This window comes from Etheostoma cragini, chromosome 16, assembly GCF_013103735.1.
Source record: "Etheostoma cragini isolate CJK2018 chromosome 16, CSU_Ecrag_1.0, whole genome shotgun sequence".
In the NCBI taxonomy this organism is placed as follows: Eukaryota; Metazoa; Chordata; class Actinopteri; order Perciformes; family Percidae; genus Etheostoma; species Etheostoma cragini.
Window position 1 is genome coordinate 11,349,302 of NC_048422.1, and position 19,073 is coordinate 11,368,374.

Below are 19,073 nucleotides of genomic sequence, written 5' to 3' on the forward strand. Positions count from 1 at the left end.
TTATCAATTGTTGAATACAAGGTACCTCTAAATAGTACATGTTTTTAAGGCAGATGAATCCGAGTCAGCAGAGAGTTTGAATGTTAGTAGTTGACATCAATCTCTGCCTTTGCAGCAGAACTTGCAGGTAGACACAAATCATTGCTGGCACTCTACAGAGCTCGTCTGTTCAATAAAACTCATCTGATCCCTTATAGCCTACACTCCCACAGAGAAGCACACACATGCACACACTCATTCGGTATCTGCCTGCCTAACATGAAGACAGAACTTATTTCTGTCTTGACAGCTGCTGTAAATGTCCGTTGGTATGATGACTGAAACTGTGACAAGTTTGCTAATAGCACCAATGAAGAAAGGTTAAAGGTAAAAGAGAGCAGGAAAAGGAGGGTAGAGTCTAAGGAAGGAACAAAAAACAGAAGCTGTAAAAAAAGAAAAATAATTTGTGAGGGGTTTGGCTAGTCTAGATAATAACCTGCCAAATAATGTGTTAATTTGTTCTTGTATACATGCCGGCTCCTAGTGACCCTATTCTATGCGAGCAAAAAATATGGATATGTATGGCATTCAAGCACCGGATAGTTTAACAAGTGTTTTAAGCCTGTTAACATGTTCAAAATGTCATTAAAAGTGCCTAACCATTTGCAATGATTCCTTCCGAGGGAAAACAGTGAATCTGACTGCTGTAGATGTGACAGAAAGGCATATGAGTTGAGTTAACCCATACCTGTGTTTATTTCCTGTTTTCCGGTGAAGTCCACACTTGTCAATTATCAAACTCATACAATCCAGTACTCCAAAATACACCACAGTGTCACAATTTAGCTTTCATTTAACATTGCTAGTGCAGTTAACAAGATGCAGCTTTACCTACTGTAGCTGCCATCCTCAGCTCCAACCTATAAACAATCCAGTTTATAAATCTCTAACGTTACGCTTATACAGTAAAGGCTTATAAAAGAGGTGAAAAGGCAATAGACAAACAAATGTTTGTTAGGTACTGATTTTGCTGCTTTGTTTGTTATTACAATACAGCACAAAGTATGTGCATACATACTTCAATAATAACAACATACGTGTGATGAAAAAAGAGAGTGACATTTCTGTTACAGTGAAAGGAAATAATTTGAAATGCTTTAAATGTGAATGATCTAAACTTAATTCAACATTAACTAGATTTGGCAAAGCATTACACGTTCATCCCTCAGTTGTGGTGTAGGCATATGTCTTGAGTGATCACCTTCCCTTTAATTGTCTGGGACTTTAACTCCATGCTACCTTTGTTGATGGACACAAACTTTAGCTAGTACTGGTGCTTACTAAAATCGTTATAAATCGGTTGACGTTAGCAGCATAACTTGCTAATATGCTAATAATATTTCACATACTCAAACTAACTTAACTTACCTTTTATCACTACATTTCCAGCCATTCGCGTGACCTTTGTCTTTAAGGCAGGATCCACCAGCCCGTCAACCAAATATTGCCTAAGGTAACATAAAGAACAAACTTCTCAGCTGTTTTTTTTTTTGAAGATGAGCACATTTTGAGAATCCATAACAGATTCCATAGTTTGTTCAGGTGATTTTTTTTTTTTTGAGAGTGTGTAACCTCCATTGGTTTTCTGGTTTAGATTGGAACATACTGTACTCTTTGAAATTCTTTAAATGAATACATTACAATGAGAAAGATCTTACTGAGACATTGCCGCCGCGGCACGCTTTTTCTTGCTTTTATTAAACTAAAACGCTTTATGACATCATATGCCATGCCTGTTTATATTTTTCACTTTCGATCTACCGAATAAACAATATCAACCTGGAACCAACAAGGCAGACTACAGAGAGACAGTAAAAGCGTTTCATTAACAAGCTTGAAAGTACATGCAGAGAGCAAGCATCCGCCCATACATTTTTAAATCTCCATCTCTTGCCAAGCTGTCTCTTTTTTCACTCATTAGAGACAGTGGCTGCCACAGCTCTTTACACTACATCCCAAATGCTATCATTAGCTTTTTATTCATAGCCTCGGGAAAAAAAACTCACTCCATTTCAAACTCAATAACATTCGCTTTGTTCTCACAGTCCCATAGCATTATAATCACAGCCATTAGCAGGAAGCTTACCAATTCTTTTTGGTTGGGTAAAAGCGCCTTTATCTAGAACAATAAGGGTTTGGCCAAATTGCAGCTTTCTCCAAATTGACTCCACACCAGCATCTAACATATAGTTATAGACTAAGACAACAAGAATACATAAGAATTACTAAGAAGTTGTGTCCTCTGTGGGCACCGAGAAACAGAAAAAGAAAGACGCCCTCATATCTGTAATTTAAACACAGTGCTATTACAGCATCAGGGCAGGCCAGCGGTATCCAAGCAGGCTGCCATCAGTCACACTGTCACGCTGTCAGGAACTGTATTTGAAAATGGCCTGGCAGAGCACTAATAGGCTGTGCAGTGCGGCTATCCACTGGCATACTAAGTGTCTTCAAGGCAGCATTAGCCATCTGCATGCAGCTGTAATGCCCCTTATAGCTTAATTAAGTCCTCTTGTGTATATATGGGCCTCTAACTCACTGCTCTATCTTTCTCCTGTGCATTTTGACAACATTTATTCTCCCTTTTGCTTTCACCCCTGGTGGATTCAGCCTTATGCACCAGGCTCATTTCTTATCCCTGGTCTTGACTATTCTAATCTGCAAGTCTGAGAGAGGGACAGAAAGATAAACAGAGAGAGAGATCAAAATAAGAAACCCAACATTTTTAGGGTTCTTTATTTTACTCTAAAAAACGTATCTCTCTCAGTTACAAACATGCCTGCATTAGAGCAAGACTGATCCTTGAGTTTTGAGGCTGATACCTCCAATATTTGTCTGAAAGAAAATTTAATAAGCTCCCTTGATAATGGTGACACTGTAACTAAAATACCTCCGTGGCATTTCAGTGTTTCCTGTGGAATGAGAGGGTTGCTGTGGGGGCAATAGCCATTTTCCAACCGGAGGGACCGAATAACCTTTAATTTTATCTTTTATAATGCCTATGTATTTATGTTATATCTCACAATGCATTTATGTTGTATGCAAAGTATTACTGCGCCTCAGCGTTCCACTGTACTGTCTTGTTGGCTACATATTGTTTTAAGTTGATTGCAGCTGTGTGTAGCAGTATTGCCTTGGGGATAATAAATTATCTTCACTTGTTAGCGAACAGTTGCTTATTTGCATAACCAGCAAATGCAGAGGGACATTCTCATTTATTTTGAGTTACATTTCTGACATCTGACAACCGTAGGTCCATTATTCATTTTGAGAAAGGGTGCAGATACCTGTGAAAATCCACAATCCAATGTATCAATTGGAGTCCTACATACATTAGAAACAAGAGGCTTGCCCCTTTTTGTTTAAAAACTTTGGCCAAGCTGCATTTGAGCTATTGCTCATTTGCTCCACTGCAGTTGCTCTGTGGCCACATTAGAAGTTGAGGCATCTTCCAAGTGTGCACAATTGTAACTGTGAGCATGAGGCAGTGTTGCACAGGAAGTGCAACGCACCCACAATGAATAAGACAGACACACACACCATTTGTGTGTCCTCTGTACTGCACTTACAAACTTTGTTTCACTCCTGCCACCCAACATATCTCTTCCCTCTCTGGCCCAGGATGCAGCTTCTATGTCAGTCAGGCTTTAGTTTGACGCTAAGCCGGTCCATTTTGTAATTTGTTGTGCGTTTGTTTATTTTTTTTTTTTTGCTGGCTTTCCTTCCATCACCCTTTCCCCCACTGTCAGTCTGGCTTGAGAATCTACTATCGGGCCTGCTGGGGCCAGAGTTCAGCACAGTGCAGCTCTGCTGGCTTATTCTAATCAAATGGCCCCGAGAAACAGAAAAGGAGCCCTCAGAATATGGACAGGCCGATTTACCACCGCTGACTTTGGCATTTCCTCGTCTGATGTTAAAGGCTGAGAAAGTAAGAGGAGGAAAAAAACAACACAGGCTTAATATTTAATCTCACTAAAAGTATTCAGTGCTCACAGTACACAATAACAAAATCCAACAGATTGTCAGGCCAACAGGTTACGTGATGAATCAATATCTAATTAATGAGGAGAGTATAAATCACTGCAGCTCCTGATTTAATAATCAATCCTGGTATTTCTTTCTCCTGGTCATGGCAAAATGCCCCCAACTCTTTATTTGCTAATACTGCAATTATAGCTGCTTTGCCAATTATGTTTAATCAGTAGAGACACGGGAGTTGATTATTCAGCATGTTTTTTCCTAACTTTAGCTTCAACTAACATGCTTTTGACTTCTTATTTAATAGGCAGTGAATGTGCGAAAGAGACAACATGATCTTAGTAAAAGATTTAGTAAATTAATAATCTGCACTCTACACCACATGTAAAAGTTCTCTCAAACCTGGTTAAAAAGTTCAACAGCTGCACCTGAAAGGACTGACTTTTCTATCTTTTTTGTGGCCGTTTCTAACACATCCCTCGTCATTTCAGTTATCAGCACCTTGCTCCAGCTTCTCTGACATTGCAGTGCATTATAACTTGGCTCCTGTGACTTTTTCCCAAGCCATAACCATAAAGAGATTATCTTCTATGAACACCGCTCTCCCCGCTGTAAAAAATAAAAAAAGTAGGGAAAGAAATCCTGCAGAGAGTTTGATTTCCCTGCCCTTGCTTTCATGTTATCTCCTGCTATAGGCTGTCAGATGGTCGTATGTATGTGAGTGGCAGGAGAACACTGTGTTGGTGCTGGAGGGAATTGACTTTTTATTGATAATTGCTGTGAACTGAATAGCTGAGAGTGCTGCAGCGGCAATATAAATCCTACTCACAAGCGCTACAGGCCAACGTAGAACAGGACCTGTGCGCTTATTGTCAATCCCAGCCGGTTAGTGAATGCTTGAGTTGTGGTTCCCCGTGGTTCTGAGACATCTGTTCAGTCAATGAATAATAAATTGCTGGCCAGTGTTAAGCAGTGGTGAGGGCCCTGATCTAAGCTAAACACATCTTAGATGTCTCCTTCCCCTGCTTCTCTTTTGTTTTTGTGTTATTACTCTTCCCTGCTGTCACCTCTAGAGCAACAGTACACTGGTACAGGGCGTACTGTAGCCATTCGCCAAACTTTACACACATAAGGCGGTTATGTGAATGCTTATATTTAGCAACTATGATGAAATATATGGATTTGTTGTTGCCTTACAGTTCTGGTCCAGTTTTGTTTTCTCAACAATACAATTTAAGAAGATGGATTCCGACTTGTTTTAAACATTTTTTTAATATCACACATCTCTTAAACAATCGAATTATTGGTCTTCTTAGCTTGAAGAGCGCAGACTAACTGCACAAGAGACCCATCTTTTCAGATGGTCTCGGTCTAGTTGTTCAGTCTGCATTGGAGTTTGATTGGCAGCTTTCACACCAGCCTAAACACACTGCATTGTTTAAACAGGTACCGTGTGAAAGCACCACAAGTGTCCTCCCTCAGTCTAAAGAAATGCTGGTCAGATTAAATGGCAACTTAAAATGTCCTAATGAGTCGTAATTATGTTTTCCTGTATTTGCTTGTGTTTGAGGATGTAGGGTGTGTGTGTGTGTGTGTGTGTATGTGTGGTTCTGAATAAATCCAGGCCATAATGCCTTTAACGGCCTGTGCTTAGTGTCAGTAGTTTAAAATAGTGGCTCTTTAGGCAGTTTCCAGGATCAAAATGCCCTCATGCAGACTGGGAAACAAACTCAGAAGTAATTTCAAACACCCCCCCTATGGCCGCCCAGTCAACATATCTCAGGGATATATTGCACAGAGTTATATACCTTTGATCCCCCAGCACCAGTGTCTGTCCTGTCCTTGAGTTCGCTGACGTTCACATACTGTACGCTGACTATTCTCTAAAAAGGTGCTTTTGTAGGTTGTCTGCTACCTTACACATCATTCATCCACAACCATATCAGCCCCCACACGCTCCACCCTTTTAGCCCCGCTGCACAGAAGCGTAATGGCTTTTTATCGATTTGTCACTCTCTCGCCGTCTTTCTTCTCTTTTCTTGCTCTCTTCTCTGGACTGCAATGAGAGGTTGTTAAGATAAGCTGCTGCGTGAGGCAGCAAGGGTGTGTTTGCATGTGGGTCGTGTGTATGTACTATGTGTATGCATATGCATGTGTGGGTTGGTGTGTAATGTATGTAGCTTACACCTGTGTGTGTATGCGTATACAGTAATACAGCCATTTGGAGACAGGTTTTTATCTGCATTGCATACAAAAAGCCTCCATGAATAGGACATGCATTTCAGCCCTACATAACCCCAGGAGAGGCTTGGTAAGAGGCGGGCAGATGTCACTTAAAACACATACAGCCTTTTGTGCCTTGTGTGTAATTCCAGCTTTCTTGCCACATTTCACTTAACCCCAGCCAAGAAACTGTGTTTTTCGATTTGTATCTGAGCTCACTCAATAATTCTTAGTGGCGCCAACATACATCCACTCTATAACACATGTCAAAGCTCAATTCGTTAAAAGGAAAATTCCAGTTGATTCCAACATGTAGCACTGTTTGGTAATCTGGAGTGCTGTCAGCAGAAAGAAAAACGAAACTATCGGTGCTGCCTACACCGTGTTATCCTCCTGCTAGAGTTATCACCAAAAATGCTTAAAAAGGGCACATTTTAAACATGTTTCTGGCCTCTAAACATGTTCCAAATGTCATTACAGGTGTCTACCCATGTGCAGTGATTCCTTTCAAATGAACACGGTGAATCTGACTGCTGTAGATGTAAAAGAAATGCATGAAAGTTGTACTAATTCACCTGTGTTTAGTTCCTGTGCTGATACTGCAAGGAATGCTTCGGGACCGTCTACAAACTACAACACCGAAAAGAGATAAAAACATATTTTAAAAAATTTGCATAAGCTTATTTTTTTTTAAAGTAAGTTCTGTAGTACAACTAGCAGGAGACAAGTTGTAATTGAGGTAAGTTTGGAGACATTATCTTATTTAATCATTAAACTGATAGCCTACATATTTTGGTTCTATCTTCTGTTTTTATTTTTTTATTTTTGCTTTTATATTCAGTTTTGTTTTAAATAGTTTTTAAAGCGAAAAGGTCAGAAAAAGTATTAATAGTGTAATAATTCAACAAAAAACCTACAATTTTTGAAACATGTATTCACAATGTGTTCAACATTAACACCAAATGTACACAGGATTTGAACAAATATGTAAATAGTCTACACAAGACGCCGTAAGTGCAAAATGTCTGAGTGACGTATGCCAGGAAAAAAACTAAATATCCAAAGTTGGATTTCCCTGCCCTTGCTTTCATGTTATCTCCTGCTATAGGCTGTCAGATGGTCGTATGTATGTGAGTGGCAGGAGAACACTGTGTAGGTGTTTTAAACTTTAGTTTGGGTAAAGTGGCAAACGTTTTGAAGACAATCGACTCACACAGTTGTGTAGACATCTCAGTATCAATACACAAAATATTAACCCACACTTTTCTCCTGGTTTTAGTGTTCCTGCGCATTTACTAACAAGCAGCTATCGCTGGTGAAAGCCCTCCTGTAGTGTTCTCTGTCCTGCTGTTGTCTCCGTCATGCTGCTGGCCTTATGTGTCCATACATCCATGCCCTGTATTGGGTTAACTACGTTTTCGTGGGAGGGGGGCGGGGCGTTCTCCTTTACCTTGTTAAGGTAAGCTAGGTTAGCCTCCTTGTGCGCATTTCTCAAGTATACTATCAAATTCGTGGTATTTTTCCTTCAATAAAATGTGCACATATTTTACCACCTTCCACTGCAAGGCACGTGCTTTTATCCGACACAGTCCTAATCAAATAGGACTCTGACGCCTTCTTTTGACTTTTGGTACCGCCATGTTTCCAGGCGAGGTGATTGTTCAATTTGACATTGAATGTCGTAATTTCTGGGTACCCAGAAGGAAACTATATATATCTTCAGCATAGACTGTATAAAGCAGGTCAATGGTCGGAAATTTCAACTCTGAAAGATTTAACGTTATTTGCTCCATGAAAGGCAGTGACAATGACTGACAAAGACGAAAACTAAGGACAGATGTCTGTTTTGCAGTCAGACATTACAGTTTTAGTTAGTTATCATTTTTTTAAATGCCTCGTTTTTATTTTTATTTCAGTTAACAACAATGTTTTTTACCACCTAGTTTATGTTATTTTGTCTGTTTTCGTTAATGATCATAACCTTGATGGCAGCACACAGTCCACCTGCCTCTAGTTTTGTTCTTCATTTCAATGCTTGGGCAAAGAAAAATAATTTTAAGATTGTTTTATTAAACCTCAGCTTTTTGTTGGACCGTAGTTGGCATTATTTTGGAGTCTTTCTGCAAAGAAAATAAGAAAGCAATGCACTCCACACTCCAAATTGCCACCTTAGGTAGAGAGGGATAAAAACATTATTATAACATTATTATGTTATATTAAGAGTACAAAGACTATTGACAATCCTGAATGAATTGAAATCCAAATGGATGTCAGCGAGAGCTGTCAGAATAATGTGACGTGCAAAAGAAACAAGGCAGAAAAGGTCTCTTATTAATAGGCTTTGAATTCCTTCATATAGTGGAGCTTTAAATGATAGATTTATTTTGCAAAAGGAGCATGAGGGTGAAGAAACTGAGCAAAACTGTGAGGCACCAGTTTTGATGAACAAAGAGCTGTCTGGAGAACAGTTTTATTTTGCCTTTCAAAGGTTTAGGCGTCTTAGTAGTCTTTTATTGCAACTAAGCTGTGATGAACAGGATCCACTGTTACAGCATTTCCTCTGTACATACTGAGAGCTCAGGGATTACCAGGCGTTGTCTTAATTGATCTTATTATCTTCTTCCTCCTCCTTTATAAGGCCTTCAATTCTAAAGTGCATCTTGTGATAACTCTTTAATGCCTTTAATTTGACATAAAGTACTATTGTCAACGTTGTTATCCCCCCCCCCCCCCCCACACTTACAGAATCCCTCTCGTCCACAGCCACAACTGTATCTACATGAGGCTGGTGCTGATTTAACTGTATCGGAGCGCTCTGCTGTGAAACTAACATTAATGGGATCTCCGTTTGCAGAGTCGGACTGTACCTAGTCCCACATTGCCAGACCTTCCTCCACAGGGCTGCAAACGAGGGTCTGGCAAGTTCACACAGCAATTGGGTATGGGAGAAAAACGTGCTCTGGTTTATTGTCATTTTTTTTAAACCAAACACAATCGTCTTAGGTGGCGCTGGGCGGCGTACGGAGCAACGGCGCCTCTGCAAAATAGCCTTGGGAAGAAATTTGTTTTGGTGGAACGTGTACGGCGGCACCAGAGAAATCCTGGAAGTGGAACATCATGTTCCACTAAAACAAGTTCCTTCCCGAGGCTATTTTGCAGAGGAGCTGTTGCTCCACGCGGCACATAGTCCAAGACGATTGTGATTAATTTAAAGAATTGCCAATAAACCAGAGGATGTTTTTCTCCTATCCCAGAATGCTGTGCGGACTAGTTGGACCTTCCCCCACACCAGCTCTAGCTCTGTAGAGGAAGGTCTGGCAATGCAAGACGACTGCTAACATAAGGAGAAAACGTGTGGATTCTTTTAAAAGTTGATATGTAAAAAAACACTCCTCTCATTATTTTCATTTATAGATATAACCCACAATGTCAATTATTTGATTAGTTAGTCAACAGAAATATGTAGATATGATTGTTTTAATAACTTCACATCAAAACATTTGCTTTCACACGTCATTACACACATACACACACACACACACACACACACAAACTCATTGTTGAAAACCAGTTTTGCTTTGACCTTAGCAGCCCAATACTAAAAATTGAAAGCATGTTATTTGTACATATGTTGCTATACATTATACTGTAAACACAGTTTAGTATATTATATATTCTGATCTTAAACTTCATATACTGAACCAACACTCACTAAGAATTGCTGACAAAAATGAAATGTTCTTCCGTCCAGCTTGAAAACCAATGGGGGATTGAGCTTTTACTGTTTCTGGTTAAACAGCTGAGTAAGTGCTACTTTGAAAAACATGGTAAAAGCTTATGTGTACACATTTTGACCTGTTTTATTTGCTATTTTTGTGCACTTAGACTGCCTCTTCCAGGTCATTTAAAAATACTGTTTAGTGTGTAATATTTGTATTGTATTTTACTTAAGGCATTATTTGTTTTATGTTTTTATAAAAGCACTTTTGGTTAGTGGTTTGAAAAGTGCTACAGTGAGGAAATATTATACTTGTTTATTACAGAAAACATAATTATATAATTGCAAGTATGTTTCTATGTATGTGTGTGTGTGTGTGTGTGTGTGTGTGTGTGTGTTTGTGTGTGTGTGTGTGTACTCTCAATCATCATTACACTTAATTTGGTTTCAAGACTTAATTTAAGTTTCAAGACATTTGGTAGGTCACAGAAGTGACCTCAAGGTAGCATAGTTACATTTTGTAAAAAATGAGCCGCACTCCGAGCTCTCAATGAATGTGAATAGCACCAAGGCTGTTGCTTTAAGAAGTAATTAGGAAGAACCAATCTTCCCCTAAAAACAATCCTGAAAATCCTGTCTTAGCATACAGTAAAGGAGAAGGTGAACAGTGGCGAGCGCAGCAAATGGCGTTAGCACAAACGTATCAACAGCGTACTAGTGAGAAGAGAAGGGCTGCAGGCTACATCTGTAATTAGATGGTACTACTTTGCTGGTAGCCAACCAGCTGATCAATAAGCCACTGATGATGAGACATGAAGGATACAGCTGATAAATACCAATGCAATGTTATATTTGTATTGATTGGGAATAATGATGGAGTAATAAAATGAATCCATCTTAAAAGTTTTGTTCAAATGCCAACTTACTGCTTGTCTTACATTTGTTGTTTCCCCGCTTTCTGTGTTCTTTGTCTTAGCTAACATTGTTTAATTTAATTAAACACACGCTTATAAAAACTCTACGCAGCGGTTAAATTTACATGTTGTAGATGTTTATTTAAGCAAGAATTGAAAACGGGACATTTTTACGTTAGATCTGTTGGAAGGAAAATTGTTCCTGTTTTGGTGGTAGTTCCAGGAACTACTCTAAGCTGTATTATGTTTTAGTCATAGCAAAACAGCATTTGATCATGTTCCCATAATTATGGAGTATTACTTTGAGGCTAATGATCAACATAAATTGTTCCTTTCAGTTATATTAGAGTATTACAGATAAATAAGTCTCAATTTATATGTCAGCCAAACTGTGTCTTAATTATAGACAACTAACCCAACTTAGTAATTTCCACAAATGCCCAAAAACAATGCAAGTTGTAGTAAGCCCTCTAGCAGCCAGATTAATTATGACCCTTGTCCGTCGGGAGCAAAGAAGGAAGTCTTGGTCACATTATTATAGAGCCATAAAGTACACATAAGGAGGAGATCAGGGTGGAAAAATGCCTCAATGGCTCAACTGATGTCCTCTGCGTAAGTGTAGCATTGTCAAATTGCGTGAGCCGGCTGTGTCCACAACGTCTTAACATTTTGAAATGCCCAGAGACAGAGATATTACGAGTGTGACGGTGAATGAAGGAGGATCTAAAAGCAGAGGACAGCAGAAAAAAAAGAGGATTTATTCAGCAAAACAGAGTCCAAGCAAAATACAAAAACTAAGAAAAGGAAAAGGTAACCTGTATCTTGTTACACAAGGTAACAAGATACAGGTGACAAGAGGGGTGGGAAACAGGTGGAAAACATCAGGTAATCACAAGACAAGAAGACACAGGAAATAAAACTAAAGGCAGGACTAGACAAAAAAACTAATTCTGATTTATTTTGCTTGTAACACAGCAAGAAATAGACCCAGTCTGCATTGTTTAGATTTTTTTTTTTCTTAATTTCTAGCAGACCAGGCATGGGAAGTGGATTGCTGCATCCACCAGTTAAAAACAAGGGATTTGATTTACAAATGAAAATGGTATACGTGTTTATTTACATATTGAGCGGGGAAGTGAGATCTTATCAAAAGTGGTCACTCAAGACGCTTGAGGAGACGCATGTTAATGCCAGGTCTGAACAAGGCCTGTCTTGTTAGCACTAACACTGATTTCTGTCTTTCCGTTTTCCCCTGCAGGACACCGAGATCCTTAACACAGCTGTCCTCAATGGGAGAACCGTCGCCGTGCCAGTAAAGGTGGTCACTGTAGGACCAGATGGAACAGTCTCCGATATAACAGAGTCAGTGGAGTGCAAGTCCACAGATGAACAAGTTATCAAGGTTAGTGGGGGATGGGTTTTAAACTCTTTCTAATTTGTCTTTATTGTTTTACTGCTTCATGGTAAGCGTTCTAGGTGTCCGTGGGTGGGTGTGCAGAATAGACAAAAGGTTGTTGTGGTGAAGAAGTGGTTTGTGCACATTAGTCCAGGACACAGAGGCTGAATTTCCTCCAGCAAAACAGGGCCTGGCTTTTTCTTTTTTTTGTTGAAATTGTATGCCAGCAATTGAGAGCTTCTTCTCAGCTCACAAATCGGAAATCCTAGTTTTCATTGAACATGCTGCTGAAAGAAAGTAGTTTCACTGCAGTTGTGCTTACAGTGTACAGTATGAGCTCCTGGCCCAGTTGTGCAGACCTTCCTCAATAGATTCCCCAGATTCATCAAAGAACAAAAACTTTATGTTGGACACATGTAGACGCATGGTCATAGAGACAGCATATATTTGGATTATTCTTTTTTTAATGTCATTTTCATTTTTCCACCAAGAACACGAAGTGACTAAGAAAGGAAATCTAAAAGAGAGAGGGAAAAAAACAGCCTAACCTAAATTAATTGCGGTCAATATGAGTAGTGTTTCTAGAGAGAAGGAGCAGAATGTAAAAAGTTATCTGTATTGGAAAAAAGAAAGAAAATAAACTACAAGGCTTGGCTTGTTTTTGATCATGTTGTAAGGGGACATCTGTACTTCATCTGATATGGAGGAGCCAAAATTCAAGAAGACAGTAGCTCAGATTCATATCGGACAAAATTGCATCTCCAACCTCCTTCTGATCATTTTACCTGCCTTAAGATAATGTGGAAATCATAACATTGACGCATGGTATCGCATCGCACATACAATATGTAAAAAAAAAAAAAAGTATCAATTAGGTCATTTCCTGCATTAAAAAAGGTTGTTTGAAAGCTGACTGTATGCCAATGCTAACAACATTACTTTGACAAACCATAAAAGGTGACAGAATGTTCACCCTGATTGATTTCCTATCTTAAGCAAGTTACAAAACTCTAAGTTTATTTTCATTGGCTTTCCAAAGGTTTAGATAATTGATCTTAAACCTTGTTTGGGAACCTTTGGGAACATTACACAGGATTGTTTTTAATTTACGAAATTCAAAACCACTAGTATAATCCAGTAAGTAAAGGTGATAGTAAGACCTTTATTGTTGCAACTTTAGATTTAATAGCTGACCTTCACCATGTCCCCACTGTATTACGCTTAAGAAGAAATGAACTGTTTGTTCTTGATTGTGAGTATGTGTGAGTAAAAAACAATAGTGTTGCAATTGTGTCTGTGTTCTATTGAGGAGCTGATTTTGGCGTTTCTGTATACTGTACATACATATCAGAGAGAAGAGAAAAGGCAGATCTCTCAAAGGGTTTAATTATCCACTGAAGAAGTACCACACATTGTGACGCTGACCTCGGTAGGGTACTCCCCAGCCCACCCGTCTAGTTTTGGAACAGTAAGCGATACCCCTCCTTTCTCCACCAGATTTCAAAGGAAACCCAAAATAAAACCTTTTTTGATCAGGAGGCATCTCCATCCTCCCTCACTGTTTCAGTAAAACATTGAGAAATCAGTCCTTCTGGTAGCACGGACCATGGTGAACTTGACCTGTAAATACCCTAAAAGTGTAAAGAACCATATTTGTGGCTTTTCTTCATTTTACCCCACCACTACAAATTGTATCTATTGGGCATTACTAACAACCATTTTCAAAACATTGCATATATACACACAGTATATTGCTTTTTTTGTTGACTTAAGAGCTAAAAACATGTGTCAATTAACTGGTAACCAATCAACAAAAATTCACTTAAAACAATTTTGATAATTACATAATCATTAAAGTCACTTTTAACAATTAATTAGTTCCAATGTGCTTGTTTTCTCTGTTTATGGTCTGTGATAATGAACCAAATAATTTTTAGGTTTTGGACGGGTTTTCAGACCAATTTAAATATGCTGCCTTCTGGGAAAACGTGATTGTCCGTATTACCCTCTGCCATTTTATAGAACTGCTGCTTAATCTAGTCATTGAGAAAATAATCAGCAGTTACTGCTATATTGGCCAGGAGATAATGTTATAATTAGCCCTAATTGATTGCCTACATTTCTTATGGCAAAGAGGCACGAACACAATCTTGTGAGAAAAAAAAAAAAGTTGCTTGACATATTCTATCCCAAAAAGCCCCTGAAGGGTTACGGCAGGAATTTTCTTTCGGAACTGCTCCAAATAAGTGTTGCATTCCCCCTAATCTATAGGAACAGATAGTGTGTTGGTCGAGCTCAGTTACATATATAATACGCCAGTTTAGGAAAACGCTCTGCAGACACAAAGTAGAGATGTGACACTTCACCTTATGCATTTATTGCTCATTGCTCAGGCGAGGAGGGGGAGGGGGGGGGGGGGGGGGGGGGGGGGGGGGGGGGGGGTGACAGTCCACAGCCACAGGCTGTGACCATAACTGCAGCTGCTCTCTCTGGCTGGGGATATGATTATTGTTCAGACTATGGCTATTGTATCTATGGTGCTATAGATATCGCTTAGGTAGATGTACCCCAGCTACTCTTTTCCACTCCTATTACCTAACACAAGAACACTGCCAAGAAAGCATTGTTAAGCCATGCAGGATTTAAAGAGGTAATGCAAGTGTTCCTAGTTGTGGCAAAAATATTGCATGGGATTGCAAAAGCTATTGCAAGGGTTCAGGGTAGTTCAGGAAAACAAATTCAACTATGAGCCTTTGGGGGCCTCCGTACTACCAAAGTGAGCACTCTTCCTTTCATTTATTTTCATTATTTCTCTAAAGTTTCACTATTGCATTGCAGGCTATGGCGAGCAGCAGTAAAGCTTGCTTGGCTCCCCGTTGTTGCATTGTTGTAACTTCTGATGATTTGGTCATATCCCTCGTTGAAAAGGGAGACATTGGGCATCCGTCCTCGCACACAAACACAAGAGCAGATTTTGAAATAGTTCCTGTTTGTAAATGCAGAACACTCCCTCGTATAAGTCAGTCTATTGTGTTGTGGATTGACCTACCCTCTTCTGTTGAAATGCCCTCCTCTAGACATGATGTCAGTGTTGTCCCTTTTGATGCCAGTCGCCAACTCTACCTGTTATTACAAGGCATTCAATGCTCTACAGTAACAAGTGAGGCCAGGAGTTAGCATGACTTAGTGGGTCCTTGCTGCTTTTGACTGGCCTCCGAGACATATCCATGATTTGTGACTGGGTTTATCCTTTTAAATCTAGAAACTACCTTGAATGAACTGAAAGAGTTTACAATAGGCATATATCCTACAGTAGGTTTTTATTTCTTTTTTCTCAAAGATTATTTTTACCCTTTATTTGATAGTGGATTGACAGGAAAGGGGATAGAAAAAAAAATAAATAAAAAAAGAGGTTATGACATGCAGCAAAGGGCCAATGGTTGGACTTGAACACGGTCCACTGCAAAGAACTCAGCCTACATGGGGCGCACCCTCTTACTGGTTGAGCAAGAGGCCGCCCCAGGTTTTTATTTCTAAAAGGCAGATTTTAATATAAAGTGAGACAAGTAGTACTATAGAGCTTGACAACTGGAAACAAGCAACTGTTTTGATTATTTGTTTTAAGAAGAGTTGTACAAGATTTTTCAAGAAGACCTCACACTATATGTCTTACTTTAGTCTTTATAGTTTACAATGATGAAAGGTGCACATAATCCCTGCTCTAAGCCAGAATCAAAGGAAAATGTCACTTACACTCAGTGTCCTAAATTTCAGTTAAGTGTTGGGACAATTGATTTTATTGTGGCTTTTTATTGGATTAAGGAAATCTGAACATCATCTGCCCTCTTGGACATTTTTAGTCAGTTATTATTGCAGTCATAAACTCCTCTGTGCATGCCTCACTCTGAACTGGATCCTGTGGTGTCCCTGTCTGTGTTTGTGTGTGTCACACTGGATCAATTCGAAGCCTGCATGATTAGCAACGCAATTAATTGTTTCCACAGAGAAGTGCCATTGATTGGTGCGTTGGTACAGGACACATTCATGGTGATACATTTGTCATGTGGCGTAGAAGATGTCATCTTCAAGAAATCATGATTCAATCTGCACGGTTATCATCTTTGATGCCTTTCGTAAGAAATTATGAAGATGGATCTAGAATTTAGAAACAAAGTGGAACAAAGACTAGAGGTTAAAAGGTAGAGTTGGTTTGACATGAATTGATTTCAGCGCACACAGAGAGAGAGAGAGAGAGAGAGAGAGAGAGAGAGAGAGAGAGAGAGAGAGAGAGGTAAAATCCAGCAAAAAGGAACAACAATAGCAGTGAGGCTTAAGAGACTCAATGAGGAGTGAAGTGGATTTTTGCAGCTCACTCTCTGGATGGTTGCCTTTAGAAACCCTGCACATGATTTTGTGTGTGTGTGTGTGTGTGTGTGTGTGTGTGTGTGTGTGTGTGTGTGTGTGTGTGTGTGTGTGTGTGTGTTCCTGTGACTTTAACATGCACACACATCCCCAAAAGACTCATTTAATACAGTATATAACACATTATCACCTACTCGCATCAGCAGTTAAGCACAGAGGACAGGAAACTCAAATCCTTTAATTATTTTTTTTACGTTATACTATTTTGACCTGTACACCTGTGGAATACTTTTGCAGTGCAGTGCTCCTCTGTCCCAGAATGGCCATACACTGTAAGAAGACCACAGGTGAAGCCACAATTTGGATTTAGTTAGTACTACACTCAGATTAAAAATAGATTTCACTCCAGTTAGGCTGCTTTTAGTCTATATCCTAGTAATTTGACAAAAAAATGTGAGGTGAAATCTTAAACCTTGCCCCACTTTGATTCCAGCCTAAGGAAGGTCCTTTCTGAAGCACAGCCTCTTCTTATTACAGGAAGACTGAACCTGTAGGAGTTAAAGTAATATTTTAGTAGGAAGTGAGAGGAGAGAAAGAGAAGAGAACTGACAGATACCAAGCTGTCAGTTTTGTTCCTCAGAGATACAGTAGGGGGCTGGCCTGACATCATCTGAGAGTAAAGCTTCCAAGTTATATTCAAAGATGTGGAGACAGATGACAGATGTCTTCTTGTGAGTGGTTTGATAAAAAAGAAGCAATTGTGAGTACCGGGGGCATGTGTTGAAATTACACGTTGTGCCAATCAAGCTTATGATGGAATTTAAGATTGAAATGAATTGAAATGCTGGTGATTACCAACAAAAAATTGTGATGACAGATGGTTAAAGATGTTGTCCCCAAGACAAGAAAATGTTTCATTTGGAGATTCTTAGTGCTTTATAGATAATGACAGACACTTCTGGTGTTCCTGCTATATCATTTCTCTATATTGGATATATATCTGAGAAACCTTGGTAACTGATTGGAGTTGTACTTCATGCAGCCAATCATAATTTGAGTGTTTTGTTCTCTGATTAGATAGTTGGATGAAGCCGGTTAGTGTATTTTCACATCTCCATCTGTTAAGTTGGACCAAAGTTACATTACGTGCACATACTGTACAGTATATCATGCAAGCACACGCATTGACAATGCATCTACGCACATTCACAAACGCAAACAGAAGACAGTTAAGGTTTCATTGAAGTACTGCCAAATCTGTCCACCCTCCAGCATCTCAGAAGGGCTGTGGACTGAAGGGCATCAACTGGACAAAAACAACAGAGGACAAAATATCACTACATTGATGATACTTTATGACTTTTTTATATAACTGAAAGGCTTACGTTTTTAATCTCAAATTGATTCCATTTTTTGCTTTCTTTAACTCTTTGAGTCCGTCTATCATTCTGCCGCTTTTCTAAATGTTCCCTTTTTCTCTCCAGGTGTCCGATCGATGCGACTATGTGTATGTAAACGGGAAGGAGACAAGAGGAAAGAGACGGGTGATGCTCAACTTCACCTACAGTTTTCTGAGCGCCCAGCTGGAGATGAGCGTGTGGATGCCTCGTCTGCCCTTGCTCATCGACGTGGCCGACCCCGAGCTCAGCCAGATAAAGGGCTGGAGGGTTCCCGTTAGTCCGGCCAACAGAAGGTAAGGCCTTTCTGTTTGGAATTAAACTGCAATCAGTGGCTGTAAAGTATACTGTATCCGGAAAAATGTCCTTGATTCTTGCTTCTTCAATGCAAACAACTCTTAAACAAGCTGCACGCAAAATACGTTTTTGGCTTTATTTAGTGACTGCTCATATATCACAACACAACTTGGCCATATTAACCCTTGTATGGTATCGCCGTCAAATTGACCCATTTCAAATTTTTACTAAAAGAAAAATGGTACTACGTGAAAATCCATGGCCTTACTTAATTTTTTGTGATAAACATGTATTCCTGACTCAAGTCAAAAAATTATTCTGGATATGACAGATTGTTTTTTTTCATAGTGGATTTTTAACATGTATTATAACCTTAAGACAAAAAAAACAAATCACACTTCCATTTTTAATTGTGTGCTAGTACAGACTGATTGCATTCCTTAAAAATATATATGTTATCTCAATTGATTGAAATTGAGATAAAGACAACATTTGTTAATAGATTATGAAGTAAAATTGTATTTCTTAATTGTTTTTAAAACCCATATTTGAATCGAGGGATACAATATGTGAAGACAATTCAAGGGTTAAAATAGTCCTTTTCTTTAGGTCATTAACCTAAGAAGTTTTAAACAAACCCTGCTTGAGTGTCCAAATCACACTCACCACTTGGTAAGATGGAGGCACACAATAAATTGACTTGGTAATGTTGGTGCAGACTTATGAGGCATAAAATGCAGGTACAGCTG

At 39.2% G+C, this 19,073-nt stretch overlaps 1 protein-coding gene across 2 annotated transcripts in view; it reads left to right on the forward strand.

The window, feature by feature from the left end:
• Window positions 1-19,073, forward strand: part of LOC117959096 (transmembrane protein 132C-like) — a 141,543-nt gene that overhangs the window by 109,318 nt on the left and 13,152 nt on the right. For both annotated transcript variants that reach the window (XM_034895999.1, XM_034895997.1), the window contains exons 6-7: window positions 12,131-12,274; window positions 18,115-18,323. In XM_034895999.1, coding sequence (XP_034751890.1) covers window positions 12,131-12,274; window positions 18,115-18,323 — 353 coding nt within the window. The remainder of the gene's footprint in view (window positions 1-12,130; window positions 12,275-18,114; window positions 18,324-19,073) is intronic.